Raw genomic sequence first — 17,290 nt, forward strand, 5'->3', positions numbered from 1 at the left:
TCCACTCTATGACTCGTTTGGAGGTGGCTCGGCCGAGCTGGGGGGGGGCGGGGGGGGGGGTGTGGTTCAGGCCCTGGCTGCTGCAGCAATTTTGCTTAGCAGGTCGCATCCGATGTGCCTGAATGCAGCAGTGGGTCACTGTCTGGACTCGTCATCGCTTCAGGGTCCCCTCCTTAATGCTTCCTGCTCGGTGCTTCTGCCTTCAGAGCCTGGAGGCCACTAGGCTGGGTGAGGGTGACCCCCAGCTCCGCTCTGTGCACCCCCTTCCTGAGAAGTCCCTTGGCCCTCGCTGAAGAGGCAGGAGTCAGAGATGGTAACCATTCCCCTTTCCGGGTTCCAGACCCGCTGAGCGGCCAGCTGAGGAGGATGAGTGCCACCAATGATCAGGCGGCAGGCTGGGGAGTACCCAGGGTGCCGGGAGCTGGGGGATGCAAGGGGACAGGCAGAACCCAGAGAACGTCAGGGCAGTGAAGATCCTACCCTCTATGACACTGTGACAGTGGTCACGTGTTCTTGTATATTTCTCCAAACCCACAGAAGGCACGACACCAAGAGTGAACCCCGCCGGGGTGTCCAACATTTTGGTGTCTCTGGGCCACACTGGAAGAAGAGTAGTTGTCTTGGGTCACACATTAACTACATTGTGACAGGTAATCACAAAAATAGCTTGTAAGGTTTTAAGTAAACTTACAAGTTTGCGTTGGGCCACACTCACAGCCATCCTGGGCTGACTGTGGCCCACGGGCGGCAGGTTGGACACCCCTGCAAGGCAAACTGGGGACTCTAGGCAAACTAGGATTTATACAGTCCTAAAGTGATATTCGGCTGATGTGGGCCTGGGCGACAATAAGTTTGACACCCCTAATCCAGGGGAAATAATAGAACCCATGTGTTAAAGAATTTAGCCTTTACTGGTAGGCTTAAGTGACTAATACACGTGGAAAGCGGTTATTCCAAAATTGTGAAATGTGAACGAAGACTTCTCTCTTTTATCACCAGACGTTTCCCTCTGGAATTTTGCTGAAGGGAAGCTGTGGGCAGCAGGGCCTGATTGCTGTTTGGTGAGAACGCAGCAGAGAAACGAGGCAGGGCTCCTTCGGCCCTCTAGACACATTCTGGGAAAGAAGTGAGCCCAGGCGGGCAGCCCCCGATGGGGGAACTCGAGAGTTGGAAAATTTTAGTTTTAAGGAATAGTTAAAAAGCTTGGTAATCAATGCACGTCAAAAGCTATTGTCTCAGGGACCGAAGGTAGGATCGGTGCCGCCGGCTCCCCGAAAAGCAAGAGGAAAGGGAGACTCGCCAGGCGCTGGCCGGGGTGAGCTGCCGCTGCCCACTGCTGCCCGGGATGCAAGTCTCGTGGTGTCTCCTAGCGTTTAGGAGATGCTGAGCCGGGGGCCTGAGAGAGAAAAAAGACGCACTCCGGGGAGAGCCCACGCTGGGTCTTGGCTTAAGGGCACAGAGGCCCCAGGAACCGGCCCTGAGCTCCGAGGCTGCATATGGTGTGGGGTTCCTCCCCGGGGCCTGTCACCATCCTCTGGCAACAAGGACGCCTGTCCTGCAGTCGGCGTCTGCAGGTGAGCAGCTTCGGGCTGACGGGTGTGCAAAGGGGGTGGTGTGCTGGTGGGGAACGGAGGGTCCCCCGGCTGTTCGTGCTAAATTGGCATGCATTCTGTCCAGCTTCACAGGTGCCTTCTGTTAAAAAAACAAAGAAACAGCAATCCCAGTGGGTCACTCGTGCTAAGCCCATGTCACCAAGCCAAGCCTTAAACCCTGATCCAAGCGTAGGTCTTCCCCAAGGCTGCGGCGATCCTCACTGGTCAGTCTGGAATTACCCTGTCCACGGCAGTTAGGTCTCCTGCTGGACAGGCCCCTTGGGTCCCCCAAAGAAAGATGCCATAATTCTTGTTTTCCTTCTCCCGCCCCTTCTGCCCGTGGAGACCTTCCACTCCTGCAGCCACAGACAGCTTCTCTGTACCTGCGGGATGGGGGGCGACCCCATGGACGAATCGTTGAGGCCAATTCGATTTTTAAATTCACTCAGTTGAATTGTTTTCATCCTCGCCTGCGGATATATTTATTGATTTTATAGAGAGAGGAATGGAGTGGGGTGGAGGGGAGAGGGAGAGAGAGAAACATCCATCAGTTGCCTCCCTCGTGAGCCCCGGACCAGGGATCCGACCCACAACCTTCTCCGTGCACAGACGGAGAGGACGCTCCAACCCACTGGGACACGTGGCTGGGGCTGCTCTGTCGCATTTTATTTTTTTAAACTCTTTCCTCCTTCCTGGAGCCGTGGAGGTGCTGGGGCCGCTAGAAAAGCGATCCGTGGGGAAAGAAAGAACGTCACCCTGCAGAGTCGCTGAGTCCCCCTGGAGGACCCAGGTCGGCAGCTCCCACTGGGACTCGGGTGCAGTGGGTCCAGTATCCGGGCCGGAGGACAGACCAGAAAGACGCCCCATGGCCGCCTCATGCCAGCGTTTCGCCCTGGCAGCTGTGGCTCAGTGGATCGGGCGAGGGCTGCCAACCGGGAGGCGGCAGTTTCATTTCCCGGTCAGGGCACATTCCTGGGTTGCCGGCCAGGTCCCCGGGTCAGGTGGTGTGAGGAGCATCGGATCGATGACTTTCTCCCTCCCTTCCAACATGTTTAAAAAAAAAAAAAAACATTTTCTAAGCCTCTAAATCCCTTCTCTAAAGAAAAACTTGCTCACAAGAGTAGTAAGTCAAGAGGTGCTCGAGATTATTCTTTCTTAATTCATAGAGTTTTGGAAAGGAGGGTGGGAGTGGAAACAGGACTGAGGCCAGCTTCCCCCTCCTGCCCCAGCCCCACATCCTGGAAATCCCCGCTCTGCAGGGGTTTCCAGCAGCTGCGCTGGTGGTGGGGAGGGCCCCCCCCCCGCCCCCCGGTCCCTCCACTCCCCTCAGAGCGGTGGGGAGCTTTGGGACATGGGGGTGTCCCCGGCTTTGTGCCAGGTGAAGTAACTGAAGAAGAGGATCTTGCAGGCTTGGGCAGAGTTAGGATTGGGGTTGCAGTCCCGGACCTGGGGTTTAGCCTGGCTCCACCCTTTTCCTGTCTCACCCGCTGCCTTTGAACTCTGCGAGTGCTGCGGGAACCTGTGCACTTCCCTTCACCGGGTTGTCAGAGCTTATCTCGAGATGGTGAGAAGGGGCAACGCCTGTTTGGTGCGACTCAGGCGTGAAGCCAGCAGAGCATTTCAGGACTTTCAAAGCATCTATCTGAGTAAACAACCAGCAGGAGCGTCCGTCACACACTCAGGGTCTGTCCACATTCGTTCGAAAGAAACAGGGCAACCCTCAGTTCCTCAGCTGCACAAGCCACATTTCAAGGGCTCCGTGGCCTCCTGAGGCTGGACAGCACGGGGTAGAACAGTTCCCCCATTGCAGAAAAGTCCCCTGGGACACCGCCGCCACCCTGGCTATCCGAGCACGGCCCGGGGCAGCCTCCCCCGAAAACTTGTTAGCAATGCAGATTCTGGTCCACCTCCCAGACCACCGGCCTCAGTCCTTGGGGGGCCGGGCTGTTCCCAGACACCCTGGGGAGCTTTATCAGAAGAGAGAGGTTGATCTTTCGGTTTCATTTCTGTGGTCAGGACGTTGGTTTCATTTCTCTGGCTGTCGGTGAGGAGAGGAGAGAGTGTAGTCCACACGCCAAATAGAAGGGAGACGCTGGAAGGGGGAGAGGCGATTTCCAGACCCCCGTCCCTGTCCCGAAGGCTTGCAGGTAAGGGCTGGCCTGGGCCGGGAGGGCTGCCTTACCACGTTTTATCAAACAGGTGTGGCTTTCCTTTTTAAAAAAATTTTTAAATGATATTTTATGGATTATGCTATTTCGGTTGTCCTGATTTCTCCCCTTTCTTCCCCGCCCCACCCAGCAATGCCCACCCCCTCCCTCAATCCCCGCACCATGGGTCACGTTAAGTTCTTTGTCACAAATTCTTTGGCTACCCCATTTCCTACTCTGTACTCTCTCTCCCCGTGGCTATTCTGCAACGACCTGTTTGTCCTTCTTAATCCCCTCGCCTCCTCAGCCCAGATCTGATTTTCAAAGGATTTCCTGGTAAACCTGGCTGGTGCGGGAAGGCAGGACCCATACGTTTCTTATCTTGTTAAGACCCTGGTGGGTGCTGCTGCCCCCCCCTTTGTCCCCACCCAACCACCAGCCAGCGCCCCAAGGACACATTCCAGAGTAGTGACCGCTAAGGAAGCCCAGGACGGCCCTCCTTCCTTGCGGGGTCTGTGAGGCGCACACATCCGGGGATGGGGTGGGAGCTTTGTGCCTGTGTGGTACTGTGACTTATAACAACACGAAATATAATAACTGTGGTTACCCTGCCGTGTGTTACAGCCTCGGGGTTAATCACACCGAATTGAGTGTCTGAACCTGGCCGAGAGAATAGATCTTAAAAGCCCTCCTCGTCACCGGAGAAGAATGTTGTGACTGTGTGTGGGCAGGGATGTTTAACTAGACTTATTGCAGTGATCGGCTCACAAAATATACAAATGCAAAAAAAAAAGAAAGAAATACAGTCTATTTTTCAGCCTGTGTCTCAGTTCCCATCACAGCTCCTGAAACCCTAGGAATTTCCTCACTGATGCAAATGTTGTGGTTTGTGATGTAAATGAGGTCACCTTTAAACAGACACTGGTCACTGGGGAACAAACACTGTGATTAGAGGGTCCCCAACTGTCAGCTCCACCCTCAGCCTCCAGGGAGGGGAGGACCTTTCACCGGGGACTCTGGAGGTTGAATCAGTCACCAATAGCCAATGATTTCGTCAGTCATGACTCTGTTTTGAAGCCTCCATTAAACNTTTCCTCACTGATGCAAATGTTGTGGTTTGTGATGTAAATGAGGTCACCTTTAAACAGACACTGGTCACTGGGGAACAAACACTGTGATTAGAGGGTCCCCAACTGTCAGCTCCACCCTCAGCCTCCAGGTTGGGGAGGACCTTTCACCGGGGACTCTGGAGGTTGAATCAGTCCCAATAGCCAATGATTTCGTCAGTCATGACTCTGTTTTGAAGCCTCCATTAAAACCCCCCCGAGGATGGGGATCGGAGAGCTTCCTGGTTGGTGAACACGGGAGATTTGGGGAGGGCGGAGGACCTGGACAGGCCTGGGAGGCCCATGCCTTTCCCCACACCTGGTCCCGCGTGCTCCTGTGTGTGCCAGTTCCCGAGTGACATTCTTTCGTGATACACCAGTGATCTGGGAAGGAGCAGGTTTCTCTGAGTTCTGTGAGCCTCTCCAGGAAATTATTTGAAACCAGGGAGAGGGCAGTTAGAACCTCTGATCTATAGCTAGTTGGTCAGAAACACAGGTGACAACCTGGACTTGCCCTTGGTGTCTGAGGTGGGTAGGGCATGAGTAGGCACAACCTGGTGGAATCCAGTGCAATCCCAGGCAGATAGCACTGGGGGGGGGGGGGTGGAGAACACGTGGGCGTTGGTGTCAGAATCAAAGCCTGGTCTCGGGGCTCCGGGAGCCCTTTGTGTGGTGTTGGTGTGTGGTGCTGTGTGGTGCTGAGGGGGACAAGGCACTGATTTCTAGCACTGGCTGATGCCCGGTTGTAACATGCATGAACTTGTCATGCCTTCCAATTTTGACTTGGAGACAGGGATGCCCCGTGTTCCCAGCAGTCTGGGGGGACAGACTGGATGTAAACCGTGGAGCATTAGTGTAACAAAGTGCCACTGTTACCGAACAAGGGTCCGAGGGGGGGCAATACTTGGCCCACCGAGGGATGCCAAAAACTGTTACAGAACAACAGGGGCCCCTCCCAAGGACGATACACTAATATCTATTGGGCTCTTCTGTCCGCCACCAATTGGAAAGACATCTCTCAATGCCAGAGATTTGTGAAAAGGAAACAAAATGTTTATTTAATGCTATTCAAGCCTAATGCCTTCCTTAAAATACTAAAGTCTTTAAGGGTATACACGTACATACACACACACACACACACACACACACACACACACACACGCAGCGCTCCCTTCTCCCACTGTCCCAACTCCGGGTACTGTAAATCAGGAAAAGAGCACACGTCCGTTTTTCAGGTCGCTGGCACGTGAGCTGTGTCACCTGTCCAGGCAGGATCTCCAATTAATCCAAAGTCATGAGGCACCTCTCACTGGCAAGAGTTCTTTGTACCAAGTTCTAGTCAAAGTCTCTCCTGCTTTCCAGGCCACTCAGCCAAAGGGAGCACCCCCAAAGCTGCGTGGGCCTCTTCTACCAAAGCCGCACTCCACCAAAAACGCACGTCTTTCTTCTTCACCAGGCCGCAGGGATCTCCATTCTGGCAAAGTTGCGTGGTTTTCCCTTTCACCTGGCCAAGAGGAGGTCTGCACCCCGCTGAAACCTGTGTGGCTCTCTCTCCTAATGGCTACAGGGGGTCCTCACTCTGCTGAAACCTCGTGTCTCTCCCCCTAATGGCTGCTGTGTCTGGGTTTAAATCCCCCGGTGCCCATCTTCCTCTGTACCCCTATTTCCGACTCCTCCCACGATCAGTTACACCTGCCAGTATTTCTGTATTATTACAAGTTTACTGGGCTGCCATTGTTAGTCTGGGCAGGTATGGCCCCATGTCCTAGAGCCAATCTCCTCCAAGCCCCCACGCAGGTGCTGTAACTCAGGGGATCTGCCCCCCCAGTCACATCTTGGGGGGAAGTGACTTCATTCCCCTAGCTCCAAGCATGGCCACAGCCATTTAACATTTCCAAGTGACCCACCAAAGGCTATAGATATGTTAAATGACCAGGCCATGGATTAGCTGCAGGGCTGTGGCTTTACAAAACAGCCCTGCATGTTCCTGGTCTTTGTGTCCCTTCCCCCAACTCACACCTGTGGGGGGAAGGGGTGAGGACACCTTATACGTCTCTCCAATACTCCTATACACTTTGAGTTCTGGACACTATTCCAAATCCTTCCCGGGCCCCCCCCTTTGGCTGCACCCTGTATCACCACTGCTTGGTGACGTAAACGATAGAAACTTACTCCTACCAGCTCTGAAGGCCGAGGTCCGAGATCAAGGTTTCGGCAGGGCTGGTTCCTTCCGAGACTTCCTAGAATCCTCCCTGGTCTCTTCCGGCATCTAGTCTTTGCCAGCAACCCTTGGCATCGTTTGGGACAATATCTCCAGATGCTGTGGTAGCTCCTTTAGGCCATGCCACCTGCAAGAAGAAATCCAGGCCGTGTGGTTACCCATGACATAGACGTTACTGGACAGCCAGCCAGCTTGCAGTTCCCCTGCCCTTTGCAAAGAACTGCGAGGTCAAGGGGAAGAAAGGGTTGGACTCGGTCTCCACTTCCTTTCTCTTTCCCGGAAACCGTGGTGAGATCTCAGTGAGCCGGCCTGTTGTCGAATGCTGCTTTTAGGAGAAACTGTTTCCTCATTAGTGGGAAAGGAGGCAAAACACCCCCACAGGCCCATCGGAGGAGGGATCATGCAGATTTAGTGAGAGACGCCAGGCCGAGGGAGGGAAGGTTCTGAATTAACAGCAGCCCTCTCCTCCCGGTGTGGCCCCTGCAGTGGACCCGGGCTGCCGTGCGTCCAGGAGGCTGGGCGGGCCAGGGAGTGAACGCAGGGCGCTGGGATTCAGGCCCGTCGGTCCTACCAGGACTCCTCACAGGCTCCGTGAAGCCGGTGTGGGGGAAGCTCAACACTCAATCAAAAAACGGTCGGAGGAAAGGGCTCGGGGCAGAGGGCAGCCTCCCAAAGGGGCATTTCTGAAGTCCCCTGTCGCTGGTGGCGTTCTGCCACTCGGTTCCAAAATCTGAATAGTTCTACTGTTCCCTCACTATTAAAGTGAGATACTGCCCCTTGGCAACCCAAGGCTGTGACCTGCCAGAGGGGGGATGGGACCCCTGTTGCTTAACTTGTCCAAACTCCCCTGCATGTCTTTTGGGAAATTTGGGATGATGTAACTGAGGTGAGCAGAGCATGCACCTCTGTCTGGGGCCCCCAAGGAGGAGAAAGCCCTGGGCCCCTGGGACTTCTCCCTGACCCCCTTCCTGGAGACCATGCAGACACAGGGAGAAGACAGCCACCTACAAGCCAAGGACAGGGGCCTGGAACAGGTGCTCCCTCGCAAGCCTCATCTGGAACCAACCCTCAGGCTAGGACTGTCCCAAGTGCAGGACCGATTTAGGCTCTGGTGGGTGATGCAGACCCTCGACGAGGAGGTGTGGGCTGGAAAGAGAAGGCGCGCCTGCTTTGATCCCTGGAGATCACAGAACAGAGGAAAAGGATTTTGTCAGCTGAATTTCGGTGTCCCCGTGACTTCGAGGGGCTTTGGCGTGTGTTCCAAGGAGGCCACAAAAAATGTAAACTAGGACCTGTTTTGCGTGCTGTCAAAGGAGAGTTCAGCAGGGGGACACGTGCGCAAGCCACGTCCTCCCCACAGAGCGCAGTGTGGCATTCTCAGGTCCCCGAAACTCCAGCCTCCTCCCCACAGGTCATCAAAGGTTGGCTCCGCTGCTCATTCCATGTCCAGTTCACAGGCACATCCTCAAACACTTCTTCCATGAAGACTCAATCGGGGAAATAACACCAACCCCCAGTACCTCTAACCCGCTCCCTGTCTTCCTCCCAGAACCCCTTCTTTGTTGGTTGGCTTGTTTACTTCAGGGCTTCCCGCTGGAATGGATGTGCCGGCAGTGGGATTTTATGAGGCCTGTGTGGGCAGGGATGCGCCCCACACCCTATGCTGAGAGTGCCTTGTGCGAACTGGGTCCTTGAATGGGTTTCCCGAGGCTGGCGTCACCAGATGCCCCAGGCAAGGGCAGCCTAAACAATGGGCCTTTGTCCCTCACCATCTGGACCGCAGAAGTCTGAGGTCTGGTGCGGGCAGGGCTGGTGCTTAGAAGGCCTCTCGAGTTGGGGCATCGACAGCCGTCTCCTCCCGATGGCGTCCTGGTCTCCTCTTCTCATAGGGACGTCAACGGCATGGGGTGAGGACCCAACCTAACGGCCTCATTTTTAGCTTTTCACCTCTTTGAAGGCCCATCTCCAATAAAGTCCCACTCTGAGGTGCTGGGGGTTACACAGGCAAACACCCTTTCAACACCTGAGTTTGGAGGGGGGGGGACACATAATTCAATCCGTAACAATCCTCAACAAGTATTTCTTGAATGAACACATGAACTAGGCCTCCTTTTCTAAAATATTTTATTTATTTATTTTTAGAGAGAGGGGAAGGGAGGGAGAAAGAGGGAGAGAAACGTCAACGTGTGGTTGCCCCTCACACGCCCCCTGCTGCAGACCTGGCCCACAAACCAGGCATGTGCCCCAAGTGGGAATCGAACCGGGGACATTTTGATTCGCTGGCTGGCAGTCAACCACTAAACCACACCAGCCAGGGCGGCCTCCTTTTTTTAAGTGGGCCGTGACACACACAAACCTGTGAATGTGCTCATCTGTTTTGAGGAAAGGGAGGATTTTGTCCCAGCATTCAGAGAAGAGATGCTGTGAATACAGGAAAATTCAGCTGGGGCCACACTTTTTAAGGACTTTGTTCTGAGAAAAGGGCTCTGAAACTTCTAGAAAGGGTCATTGACTCCATAAGATAGGGCTCAGGTGAGCACACCTCTGCCCAATGTCAGGAGGGAAGGAGGGAGGGGTGGGGCTGAGGGATTATAGCTGAAGGAGGAGTGTAAGTGGAATTTCCCCAGTCCAGCCTGCCCAGGCCCTGAGGCTCCAGCCCCTCCCACTGCCTTAGTGCCCTGAAGCTGGAAGCTGCAAATCTCTGGGGGGGGGGGGGGGGGGGGCTGGCTGCTGGAACAACAGAAAGGGAGTGTCTCCCAGTCCGGAGCCCGGAAGTTCCCGGTCAAGGTGTTAGCAAGGTTAGCTTCTCCCAGAGACCCTGAGGGCAGATCCGCCCCATGGCTCTGTGCTAGCTCCTGGTGGCTCCCGGTTGTGCTTGGGGCTGGGGCCTCCTCACCCCAGTTTCTGCCTTTGTCTTCGCATGGTCTCCACCTCTCCGGGTCTCAGTGTCTCACACTTCCCCTTGCTTGTCTCCTTTCAGATTTAGGGCCCACTGTCATTTGCAAATCCTTACCTTAATTACATAGGCAAACACCCTTTTTCTAAATAAAGTCACACGCGTGGTTCCAGGGGACTGTGCAGTGGAGGGGGTGGAGGGGGTGGAGGAGCCGCTTTGAAGGCACCGCCTCAGTCCTTTCCTAGACGGGAGGGGCTGTGCTGCGGGGGGCGGGGGGGGGCGCTCGTGGAGACTCGAGTTGCCTGCCGGGATCTGAGCCTGGACTTCAGCGCCTGGAGCTTCCTGCCCGTTGGTTTCCAGACTGGAAAACTCAGATAAGCAGCTACCCCGGTAGGACTGTTGTCAAAACAAAACGGGTCAGGCGAGCCCTCCCCACCACCAGCTTTCTCAGGGTGCTGCCTTTATCTGATTCCAGGCCACAGACCCTGGGAAAAGAGACACACACCCTCAACCTACCCCCCAGACTACCCAGCAGTCTGACGAGTCTGGGGGACAAACAGTGGCGGGGGTGGGGGGCACATTGGCTGGTTTCCAGAGGGCCTGAGAGATGCTACCTCCCATCTTCACACCTAATGGTCTCCTGCTTGATCCTGAGCCACAGGTGTCTCCGAGTGACAGGGGGACATCCACAGTCCTCCATGGAAATGTGGAGTCCACAGTCCCAGTCCCCAAGCCCTGGGGACCCACAGAGACCCCACTTGTTCTCTGTGCATGTTTGCCACCCACAGCCCCTCCCACAGACAGGAGGCCTCTGCCGGGACCCTGGACTCCCCCATGTCTGTGTGCAGGAGTGGCTGCCCTGGGGCTGCATGAGCTGGGGCTGGGAAGGGGCAGCCCGGGGGAGGACCACTGGGTGATTTTGGGCCACTGTCCCATTCTGTGTCTCTGCAGAGCTTGTCAAGACCACAGGTGCTGAGCAGCAGGAAACACGCACCACCAGTCCGCCTGGCCACCAGCTGATGCCAAAAGCCCACAGGTCTTGGCCACAGCAGGGACAAAATCAGTTTTCTTCCCCAAACCACCCACACGTAGAAATGAACCCCTCCATGAAACAAACATCAGGAGTTCAAGGAAAGTTTCCCCGCAACAGGCCAGGGGGAGACAAGGACCAAGTTCAACTCAGCAAGAACTTCAACTCGATGACATTAAACTCTCAGATGCCAGGAGAAAGCAGGGGACAGCAGGAGACAAAGGTGAGTCAGAACAAGAACATTTGGGAAAGACGAGTTCTAGTCACTGGTCCACCACCTGCAATGCCACAGCAGGTGCCCCAGCTCTCCAAGACACGTCTCACAAACAGCGAGGACATACCCAGTCTGGGGGCTTCTGTTCTCTTGCGGGTGAGGGTCTTCTCCTCCAGCTACTCCTGCCAGGGCTAAAATTGCCAGCCGTCCCCAGCTCTGCAGCCCCAGGGCCCAGCCCCTACCTCTAGCCGGCAGTTCCCACCCCGTGTACAGTCTGTCTGCTCAGTCAGGCACCTCCGCTCCCAGAGGAGGGTCCCTGCTTCGGCAGAAGCAAAGCCTCCACAGGAACAAAGCGCGGGGCCTCCCTGAGGCTGTCCTTGGCCCACCTCTCACCCCGCTGTCCACAGCCTCACATCAGCAGATGCCCCCATCTGTGCAAAGTCCCCACCGCGGTGGGCGCCTTCTCGGAGGCCAAGCCTGTGAAATCTGTTCTGCCTCTCCCAGGGACCCGAGACCACCCTGTACAACCAGTACGAGGAGAAGGTGCGTCCCTGCATCGACCTCATTGACTCCCTGAGGGCCCTGGGCGTGGAGCAGGACCTGGCCCTGCCCGCCATTGCCGTCATCGGGGACCAGAGCTCGGGCAAGAGCTCCGTGCTGGAGGCCCTGTCGGGCGTCGCCCTCCCCAGAGGCAGTGGTGAGTGGCCGGCCACCTGCAAAGCCCCAGAGCGACTGCTGGGCACCTGTGGTATGAGAGGCAGGCTGCTGGGGAGGCCCCCGGGAGGGCAGGCCCCGGACAGCTTTTGGTCTGGAGTGCATGGCCTGGGCGGCCCGTGCCGCCCTGAGTTTTCCAAGTCCACCTTCACATGGCGATAGCTCGGGTCGGTCAAGGTCCTGGAACCTGGCTCCTTCTCCCTAGAGGTCTTCTTCGTAAGGGTATGGGAGTGTTTCTTCTCTGACCAGGTGGAGTTTGTAAGTGTCAGGTGACATGCGAAGTCCCTTTGAAGAATGAATTTTCTCAATGTTTTGAGAAGCTGTTAGCCAGGATCGCGTGTGATAAGACACATGTTTTTATTTAAAAAATATAAAGGAGATGTTGTACAATTTATTAAGATATTTATAAAGGAAAATAAGCAGGAGAAATACAGAGCCCTCGCAGTGGGTGGACGAGGCCCATCCTGCACCCCCTTGCTCCTATCTCCTGTCAGCCCTGACCAGGGCCTGGGAGGCACCTATGCCACCCTGCCGGGGCTGTCCCCCAGCCCAGAGGAGGGTGTGGGGACCCCAGAGAGCAGCCCAGTCCCCCACAATAGCCTGCATGCCAGGCGCTTGGCCTGTGCTCCCTCCCAGCCACCGGCAGCCTGGTCCTTGATGGCAGGAGCCCCTGGGAGGCCCCCGTTGGCCAGGCACCTGGTCCTTGAGAGTGAGATTCGGGGGCAGGGGCTCCTTCTCTCTTCCCTGGATTCACCATTTGGGGAGAGGCATGACAGGAGGAGAACCTGGATGTCAGGGGCCAGCGGCAGGCACGTGACCCGGGCATGTCCCCTGGCTGGCTGACAGAAGGTCCTTCCTGTCGGGCAGCTCTCTCTCACGCTGCAGGGACTCTGGCCTCCGCCCCAGGAGGCTCAGGGCAGCTTCCGCCTTTCTGAGCTCCGGCTGCATCGCAGGGTCCATCCTCCCTCCCCGCCCGCCACCTCCACTGGCCACGCCCTTTGAAGGTCCAGGGACCCCTCCTTCTAAATGTCTGGCTCCTCCCCAGGCTCTCACCACTTTCCCCCTACATCTTGGGAGGGTTGGGTGGTCATCGTCACCCCGTAGATGTCACTGCTTCCATCTGCCACTTCCCTGGGCTGCCACCTGGACAAACCCAGGTCCGAAGGCCAATGCTCAAGGTGTTCCTGGGGCCGGGTAGTGAGTGGGGGGCATCTGGATGGGGCCCTAGACAGAAACAAATGTCAGACAAGGCCTCTGGGGAAACTGGGGCAGCTCCCGGGTATGAGAGGGAAGGGCACCTTTGACACTTGTTTTTAAAGAAAACTTACGGCGTTTGGGACACTTCTCTTCTCTCTCAGGAATCGTAACCAGGTGTCCGCTGGTGCTAAAGCTGAAAAAGCAGCTCTCGAGGGAGGTCTCTTGGAGGGGGAAGATCAGCTACCAGAACACGGAGCTCCAGCTCCAGGACCCCTCCCAGGTGGAGAGGGAAATCAACAAAGGTAGGGTCTCCCCCTCACTTCCTTCCCGACACTTCCACATGCCGGTGCCCCTGCCACTCACACTGTCCCCTCCTTCCCCCTAATTCCTGTTCTCTCTCTGGGTCTCAGTTTCCCCTCACCCCTTGGGAAGGGTCCCCCACAGGACACTGCACCCCAGCTATCCTCATCACCCCAGACCTGAGTCGCTGTGCTAACCTCACCCGGGTTGGCCACCCGGTGACCATGTCTCCACGCAGCTTCCCCAACACTGGTCCCAGCCACCTGTCACTTCTGGAAGCATAGCCATCCCCCGGCCTTTGAACCAAGTTTTACCAAAGCTTGAGATCAGCTGCAGGTAACGAGAGTGATAGAGGCTCGAGTGCTCGTGGAGTCCCTTTCCCCAGCCCCTGAGGGGGGCCGCTGGCAGCCACTGCCCACCCATGACACCAGAGCCCACCCATGTCCTGGGCGGCGTCTCCCCTTCCCTGCTCTCTGGTCTCAGCCAGGCAGGCAAAAGCAACACTGATCACGGTAAGAATCTCTGCAGGGCAAGCCTCAGTTCCAGGAAGATGGGCGTCTCCTTTTAGTAAACAAAAACTCAGGGCTTGAAGGAAAGGCCTTTCCACGGAGAAGCCTGCACCTGTAGGTTCACCAGAGGGATCCTTCCCAAAATGGAGAGGTGCTGGCCCCAATTCTAGTGTTTCCCCCCAAATACGGAAGCTGCTGGAGACCCGCCCTTGGCAAGTCTCCCAGCTTGAAATCACAGAAGGTCTGAGCCCAGCTGTCCACAACAGCCGTCCTGGGGCTGCCCGGCCCCCTCACTTCACCCCCATGGTGTTTGCGGATGCCTCTCCCGAGCTCCGAGGGCAGGGGCAGGAGAACTGGGCGCTCACCCCAGGGCAGAGCTCCGCACGTCTGGGTGCGTGCTGGCTGATGGCTCTGTGTGAGCGTGTGGTGAGCAAGCCATCACTGAGGCATGTGTAGCCTGGCATCTGGAAGTCCCCTCTGCCGCTGGGGGCATGTAAGTCAGTGCGGCCACTTTGGAAACTGGCAATATCCGCTGAGGCTGGAGTTGTGCACCCCCGATGCTCTGATACACTGCTCCTGAGTGTCACCCAGACAGAATGTGCCCCGAAAGCCAGGCTCTAGGGTGCCCATAGCAGCACTCCTGTGATAGCCGCACGCTGGAAGCACCCAGAGGTCCCTGGGCGGCAGAGGGGACGGAGGCACCATTACAGGTGCGCAGGGTCCCTCGGCTATGGGCACTGACATGGGCGCATCTTCCAAACGTAACCCTGAGTGAAAGAAGCCAGATGTGAGGGAGCGCATGGTGTGATTCCATTTATAATGAGGTGGGACCCCATGCGGTTGTCATTCTCGTATCGAAAGTGGTCCCCTGTCAGCAAACTCATTTGGCTCAACTGCATATTTAGTTCCACAGTGGGCCGAAGGAATGGATGCTGGTAGTGGTCGGGACAGCGGCTACTCTCGGTGAGGACTAATGACCGGCTGGGGCAGGAGGGGCTTCCAGGGGCCAGCCATGCTCTGTTTCTCGTCCAGGTGTTGGTCACCCTTGGGTATTCAGCCCGTGGAATGCATCAAGCCTCATATTTTAAGACAAGGAGCCCTGGCTGGTGTAGCTCAGTGGATTGGATTCTGTGAACCAAAGGATCGCGGTTCGATTCCCAGTCAGGGCACAGTTCACAGTTGCACAGGGCAACTGGGTTGCAGGCCAGTTCCCAGCAGGAGACACACAAGAGGCAACCACACATTGATATTTTTCTCCTTTCCTTCCCCTCTAAAGATAAATAAATAAAATCTTTAAAAGAAAAGACGTGCTCTTTAAGAAAAAAGTACAAGGAGTACTTCTCTGGACACTTGTTGTGATTCAGTACGAAGCTATGAAAGCCGTACCTTAAGTAGTGACGGGGAAAGAGTAACTGAGGCAGGAGAAGTTCTCGAAGGTGCAGACTGGTTTTCCACTTGCTCCTGGGTCTGTGTCTACAGAAGTGAACTGGGCCTGTGGCTTAAGCTGCTTCTCTGCTTCTCAGATCGGGGCTGTCCCCGAATGTAGGGGACCCGTGGTATTGACCCCAGATTTCACTGCTGTGCCCAGGAAGGCACCGTCAGTCTCCCTCAGCAGGCTGAGGCCCAGCAGTCCCCTTGTGGAGAGCCTGTTCAGTGTCCCTGGAGTGGGCACTGTCATAACTTACGATGGAGGTCCCACCACATAGCCTTCCCAGGGATCCTGTACCTAAAACTTCGCAGTCTGTCAGAATGGACCTTCTCCCCAGGCCCAAAGCCCCTAGAGGCAGAACTGGCCACAATCAAATTGCCCGTCCAATGAGTTCGCCGTGTTGCAAATGCAGACTGAGAGAACAGCTGGCAAGGGCACTGGAGAGAGAAGGATATCCCAGGAGCCCCTTTCTGCCCCAGTGAGGGTTCGAAGGTGAATTCTGAAGAGGGGAAGGAAGGCGGGAGGTGTTGGGGACACAGACACCCTCCAGGACCTGGCGAGGAACTGGGGGGGCACTAGGGAGCATCGCCTCACCCTTTCATGCTTCCCCTGAGCTGGTGACAGTGACTTCTGTGTCCTTCTCCTGTGCTTGGCATGCATGTTCTAGGTGTTCTCCCCTCACCTAGACCATCTCTAGGTTTCCACTCATTTTGTGATGTTTTTACAAGTTCTCTAGCTCCTGGCTTCCCAGGGCGGGTCCTGGTCTGCAGCAGCGACATCACCTGGGGCTTTTTGGAACTGCAGGGTCTGCGGCCACAGCCCAGACCTGCTGAGTCAGAATCTGGGTGGTAACCAGACTTCTGGTGTGTCCACCCCTTGGGCCTACATTTTGAGAAACCTGAGCAGAGCAGGACTGGCTTCATGACTTGAAGGACTCAGTGTAAAATAATCATAATCAAATCACTAGGTATTATAAATGTGTAGTTTGGGGTATATGTGAAGTATGTAAAAAAAGTGATTGTATATAGTCCTTAAGAAGAAATCTTTTAAACATCCTATAGCAAATAATTCATTTTTGGGTAGAATTCAAGAGAAGGAATACTTTTTTTCCCTTCTAATTCCCAGGGCTACTTCTTTCTTTTCCCTTTCCTTCCTCCAACACCTTTTACCCACCAAAGGACAGCATGGTAGGGTTATTGCAAAAGCTTGCATGACCAAAGATAAACAGCAAATACTACTAAACAGTGACAGTTATGTGATCTTGACTAACCAAGGGGTCCTGCCTCCTTGAGTTTCTCTGCGGTCCCTGCAGCAGACCCTGGGGTGGCTGGCAGTTGTCTTCGGGAGGGGGTCCCCTCTCGAGCATCTGCTTAGCTCCAGGCTGACCACTGGCCTTTGAATTGGCTCTAGTTCCCAATGGACAGAAAGAGGCAGAGAGTCCTGGATTGGAGGGCCATCTATACTGCCGTGAACACACCTGGCAGGGAAATTTCACGTGTGGGTGTTTGTCACGTGTGTTTATGTATGCTGGTGTGCCCATTCATGTGTTAGTGTATGTTTGTATGCATTTATGTGTGTGTTAAAAGAGTTGGATAGGCCCTGGCTGGTATAGCTTAGTGGACTGAGCGTGGGCTGTGAACCACAGGGTTGCTGGTTCAATTCCCAGTCAACACACATGCCTGAGTTGTGGGCTAGGTCCCCAGTGGGGGCCTCGTGAGCAGCAACCACACATTAATGTTCTTCTCCCGTTCTCCCTCCCTTCCCCATCTCTAAAAATAAATAAATAAAACCTTTTATAAAAAGAGAGTTGGATAGATACAAAGAGACAGAAGGCTATAAGACTGTCCTAGAGCACACACACACTCTTTACATATACACGTATTTTCCTGGTCATAGAAGTAATACATACCTCTGTTAGTTATCTATTGCTCCATA

General features: G+C 55.3%; 1 protein-coding gene across 2 annotated transcripts in view; it reads left to right on the top strand.

The window, feature by feature from the left end:
* Window positions 1–3,318: 3,318 nt before the first annotated feature.
* The window catches only part of MX2 (MX dynamin like GTPase 2), a 32,102-nt gene continuing 18,130 nt past the window's right edge, over window positions 3,319–17,290 (top strand). Inside the window, exons 1-4 of one of the 2 annotated variants that reach the window (XM_037042994.1) lie at window positions 3,319–3,739; window positions 10,914–11,215; window positions 11,711–11,903; window positions 13,279–13,419. In XM_037042994.1, coding sequence (XP_036898889.1) covers window positions 10,982–11,215; window positions 11,711–11,903; window positions 13,279–13,419 — 568 coding nt within the window. In that variant the 5' untranslated portion in view covers window positions 3,319–3,739; window positions 10,914–10,981. Of the gene's footprint in view, window positions 3,740–9,801; window positions 9,865–10,913; window positions 11,216–11,710; window positions 11,904–13,278; window positions 13,420–17,290 lie in introns of those variants that run through there. The other variant, XM_037042995.1, reaches the window with a different exon arrangement.

This window comes from Sturnira hondurensis, unplaced genomic scaffold (assembly GCF_014824575.4).
Source record: "Sturnira hondurensis isolate 20B ecotype Veracruz unplaced genomic scaffold, ASM1482457v3 Scaffold0003874, whole genome shotgun sequence".
Taxonomy (NCBI): Eukaryota; Metazoa; Chordata; class Mammalia; order Chiroptera; family Phyllostomidae; genus Sturnira; species Sturnira hondurensis.